The sequence below is a fragment of the Teleopsis dalmanni genome, chromosome 1 (assembly GCF_002237135.1).
Source record: "Teleopsis dalmanni isolate 2A chromosome 1, ASM223713v2, whole genome shotgun sequence".
Taxonomy (NCBI): Eukaryota; Metazoa; Arthropoda; class Insecta; order Diptera; family Diopsidae; genus Teleopsis; species Teleopsis dalmanni.
This window is the reverse complement of record NC_051846.1, coordinates 87,880,195-87,885,266: the sequence shown is the minus strand read 5'-3', so window position 1 is coordinate 87,885,266 and position 5,072 is coordinate 87,880,195. Positions and strand designations below refer to the sequence as shown.

At 29.9% G+C, this 5,072-nt stretch overlaps 1 protein-coding gene across 2 annotated transcripts; it reads right to left on the bottom strand.

The window, feature by feature from the left end:
• Nucleotides 1-262: 262 nt before the first annotated feature.
• LOC119669748 lies at nt 263-1,650 on the bottom strand. 2 transcript variants are annotated; one of them, XM_038079763.1, is made up of 5 exons: nt 1,466-1,650; nt 1,214-1,403; nt 773-1,161; nt 607-720; nt 263-493 (listed from the first exon to the last, which is right to left on the bottom strand). In XM_038079763.1, exons 1-5 carry the CDS (start codon nt 1,624-1,626, stop codon nt 394-396), a joined length of 954 nt encoding a protein of 317 aa, XP_037935691.1. In that variant the 5' UTR covers nt 1,627-1,650; the 3' UTR covers nt 263-393. The 2 variants fall into 2 exon arrangements, with proteins under 2 accessions (XP_037935691.1, XP_037935692.1); XM_038079764.1 differs by lacking the exon at nt 1,466-1,650 and having other exon boundaries at nt 1,214-1,459.
• Nucleotides 1,651-5,072: the final 3,422 nt, after the last annotated feature.

Sequence of the window (5,072 nt, the reverse complement as noted above, 5' to 3'; positions counted from 1 at the left end):
AAAAAAAAATAAAAAAATTCTCTAACTCGAAGTCTCCATAAGTCGAACCTTTTCTTTGCAAAATTGGGGTTCGAGTTATGGAAGTTTGACTGTATATAAGCACGGAGTGAACTGTGCGGTACTCAACCGAAATAAACTGATATAATATTTTCGGTTCAATTGCAGTATTTGCAGACAAAAATATCGGTTTCTTTCGATTTGCGGCTTATGCTTCAGTTCCGACTTAAAGCCTTAGTATGAGTAAGTAATTTAAAAGTCAAAGTTGAACTGGAGGTTAATGTAGTAATGATTGCTTTATTGATTGTCATTTAATAATCATAAGACAGAGTTTCGGCTAAGACTGTAATTTTTCTTTCTTAGTACATATAATTTACTACATACTACTACATTGTATTAAAAGAAAAAAAAGTTTTTTTTCTTCTTTGAGAAATCAATGGTTTGTGTTGCTTTGCTTGACAATTCAATTTCGAATACGGTTTGTGTCTCTTTTTGCCTATAAGTAATACGAAACGTATAATATGTAATATAAACTTATAAGAACAAGATTCAATAATAGCTATTAATTGATAGAGCCAAGAATAATTTTTATACATTGTGTATCCTTACTTGAAGTCCTTCTTTGGTGCTGCTTTGACAATATACACTTTAGGCCGTCTCTTCTTACGTTTTCTGCTTTTGAGGGAAACATTACGCCTTTCCCAAAATTTGCATGCCTCCAATCTAAATGAAAAGCATATGCATAAAAGGATCTAATGGAAGGATGGAAACTTACAGTTGTGATTCCTTTTTGGAAAAGCGTTTGTTCAAGTTAATTAAATCTGTTATCTTTTCAAGATATTGCGAACTTTTAGTCAGCAATGCGGTGTTACTCAGCACAAGATTTCCAATTTTTGTTATTGCTTTTAAATTTTCTGTTTTCTCAGTTTTCAAGTAGTCGATGTGTTCCATATCCTCAGTTTGTGTTTTAGAATTAAAGGTTTCTACCTCTGCTTGCATGCTTTGTGTACTAAGATGCACTTTACTGGTCTGGTTAGCTTTTGAAGTCATGGACTGAGTAGCTTGGACGCTATGGGCTTCAACATCTATAACCGTTTGACTATATCGCGACTGGTGGTTATCGCATTTTAAGTCACCGTGAAGAATTTGTGTGCCATTAGAAACCTGTAAATATTGATAACATAAAGTATTTAACTGATTAATTCAGAGATCTTACCAAATCCACATGTATTGTTTGAGTTTCCGCTGCCACAACTTCAATATTGCTTTCATTAAGTGAACCAATGCAAGTCCTAATTAAAATCTGCTTATTTTTAGACGTTAACCGTGACTTCGATTTATTCATAATGTACTTCATGCTCTTCACAATCATGTATCTGCCATTCAGTTCGTACTCAATAGAAAAACTTTAATAATTAAAAACATTACGTATTGCAAATAGTTCATATGTTAACACTATAAGACTGACCATTTTTTACCAAAATAAACGCGCTTACGAAAATATAAAGTTTTTTTACTCTCCATGGAATTTAGTAGCAAGGACTTTAGATCAATTTTCATTTTAAATACGACTCTTAACAATTTATAGAAACTTAAGATATATAAAGAAATATTATATGGATAGCACATGAAAAGTATTTCACATATGTTATACTTCAAGAAAATATTATTATTGAATAAATTTGATTAATATATGTTGCTTTAATCCGTTTTTAAATAAACAATTTTATTCTATTGTAAATAGTATATGAATGAAGTATTTATATTTCACAAATAATATATGGATTCAAAAATTATACATAATTATTTAAGAACCAGGTAATTATGGACTTTCTAGCCAGACTTTTTCGAAATGATAGACCATTGCTTTATACATATTGAAAATAGAAACTCTTACTTCTTCTTCAGTGCTTGATCAACCGCGAGTTAGTATATAAATCGCTTTTCTTAAATAATGTCTGTGACCATTTAGATCAGTGGTTCCCGAACCGGTGGTCCGCGAGATCGTTTAAAAATGGTCCGTGAATCAAATTTAACATGTATGTTTACCTAGTTTGTCTTCGCTTATTAAAAAACAAGCACAAAAATTTTTTAAAGAATTACATACTGATTTTATAGCCTATATAGTGTACCTCTGCAGTTATACAGTTATTACAGTTATACAGTACAATTTAACAGAGATGTTTTTAGTCCTACTAAAAACAAAATTATCATAGTGGTTCTTGGTCCAAAATAGCTTGGGAACTACTGATATAGATGATCCACTGTAATAACAGCTCCGTTGAGTTCTGGTAATAAGTTATTCAAGTGTTTTTATAGAAGTGCACTTTAAGGCCCTTCCTATCTTGCTGATGGAATATATATTGCATTTGATTTATGAGAGTGCACTTCTGAATTAGAAATTCTTACTTATCCGTAGAAAATTAAATACAAAACAAAAGTATTTGTTAAATCAGCTATAGGTATAAAAATTACTATAACTTTTGTAGTTTATAGTTTAATAGTTTTGTACATAGTTTTTATAGTTTTACTATAGCTCTCGGCTATTTCATTAAGTTCAAGTTACTCGATTATCTCTATATAAATAACAGGTCTAGAATGAAATAAAACAGAATAATTGTTATTGCTGTTTTCCTTAGCAGTAATAAAAATCTTTTATCATTGGATTTCTGTGTGTCTAAATAGTATCTATCATTCTTCACTGCGGATATTCTCCTTTGCTCAAACCCACAATTGTAGTTTTGGCTGTGGTAAGGAAGTAAATTGTAACTTTTCCTTTTGTGAGTAAAAGCAAGAAAAAAAATTGAAGATAACTGATTCGCCCTTTTAATTGCTTGCTAAGCAAAAGTATCTTAGTATCTTTCAGCTTTTTTATTCTTCTTTTTAAATGAATAAATTGAAGTACTTACAATAGACTGATAAAGATGTGCAGAATATTTGAGGTGGATATTATTACTTCTTAGCTTTATAGATATATTATATACACATATTTCTTGCAACATTTGCACTCCTGAAATCTAAAGTAAATATGTAACATATTTCAGATAACTTAATTGTAATTAATATCAACTGAAATTCTTCGCCAATGGCCAGCAAGTAAAATATTTAAAATACAAATTATTCAGTAATAGTGCAATGAAATACACTTTAAATAGTACAAATCTTTACTTTCACAAAACAATTGCCGTGACCAAAATGCCTGTGATTTTGGATGTAATGAAAAATCAGTAAACTAAGGACTCGATTCGATCTAATCATTTCGAATAAATTTTGAATCCTACTACTTGTGCTAACTATTAGCGCTAATAAAATATGCAGTCGCGACTATTAATATATTATGTTATTCTATAGTCATTAAGAGCAAATGCATTTAGATGCATTTAGCGTTTATCGTCTGTCGTCAAGTCACATTATTCACATTTCGACAACAAGTTTATGCGAATTTTTTCATTTTGCTATGAATGCCAATTACCCGGGATAAGCTAAAGCAAACAAAACTTTACGCCACATTTAACACAGTCGTTTCAGTTTAGATTTACAGGACTCAGCGCTGCAGTTAAGCATTGAGTACGAGACTAAATATTACGTCAGATGCGCAGTTGAGTGCATTTCTTTTATTATTTCAGGAGAATTGGCCACTCAACACTCTCCGTGTATGTGATTTCCTTGCCGAATTGTGGGTGGCTTCGGCAAAACGCGGTTGTGATGATATTCCATGTTGGCGCATTATTATCTTGGTCTGGCAGCAGTCATTTGTGTAAAACTTGAACATTTTCGCTAATATCATGGAATATTCAAACAATGCAAAGTAGATAAGTTGAGGTGGAGCAGGTATACCAAGTATAAAATTTTTTTTAAATTATTATGCGAACTCAAAACGATTTAATGTCAAAAACTTTCAATGAAAACGATTAGTATTTAGCTGTTTTTAAAATGCTTGATGTTACTTCAACAAGACCTTTAGGCATAATTCAGTTAAAATTGGGTTTGTGATTCAAATGTTCAATTCAAACTATAAATATGTCAGCGTATTTACCTCTGTCTGTGTTAATTAATAGCCATATTTATCTCCTATTTTACTTATTTATGTTCACTCCTATTCTGACCCATTACTTCATAAGCTATTTTTATTTAAATTATGGTTATTTTTATCGCACGTAAATTGGGTTTTGTTTGCTATTGCTATTTATATATGGTCTTTTTTATTATATGAAAATACAACTTTTATAATATACCATCAAGTATCGAAGGCATACTAAAAATCTGCCCCCAAAAATGAATTGAAGGAGTTTTGCATATTTGATGTAGATTTTTACGGAATGCAAATAAATTATGCAAACGAAATCTATTCATGAGTGAATTTGATTTTTAAGAAGTTCGTCTTCTTTCTCATGAACTTATAAAAAAAGAGGCGTAACCTAGAATGACTTTTCCACTGACAATTAAGTGAGGAGTAATTCATATTTACACTTTTTACCAAATAGAACCAGATATCAACCCATAACAGTGTATTGGGAATGAAAAAATTTTTCATAGTGTATTAAACAATTGACTTAATAATATCATCAATGAAAAATATTTTGCATTATTTATGGAACAATATTCGAAATGTAAAAACATATGATCTTAATAGACTTTAAATATAAATATAAGCTAAATGTCTCTTACTTTCATAAATATTTTCGCAAATACAGTATCCCCATACAGGGTATTTAGTATCAATGTACTTTAAACGCTGGCAGGTGACTGTAACTGACACGTACTATTCATACTCCGAAACCATGCTCAAAATGCCATAAAAATAAAAACCCTAGCATGTCTATATTTAATCAGTTTAATAATATTTGGAAATGGAAATTTTGATTATAGTATTATAATATAATATTTTGTAAGACAACACATCTCAACTACAACACAAATAAATTCATACAATTAATACTGCTTCTACAAGAGAATAGTATTGAAATTTAACAATTAAAAATAAAAATATAATTAATTAATTAATTCAATTATTCTACAGCTGGTTTATGATTTTGTTCTAATATAAACATAGCAAGTGAAATTGTTATTACAAC

Bases quoted from the DNA above. Each gene is read 5' to 3' on its own strand.
- LOC119669748 (XM_038079763.1), bottom strand. From the start codon at position 1,626: ATGTGCTATCCATATAATATTTCTTTATATATCTTAAGTTTCTATAAA. The intron at 1,404-1,465 runs GTCAGTCTTATA...TAATTATTAAAG, and splicing joins GTTTATTTTGGTAAAAAATG to TTTTTCTATTGAGTACGAAC. The intron at 1,162-1,213 runs GTAAGATCTCTG...CAATATTTACAG, and splicing joins AAACAATACATGTGGATTTG to GTTTCTAATGGCACACAAAT.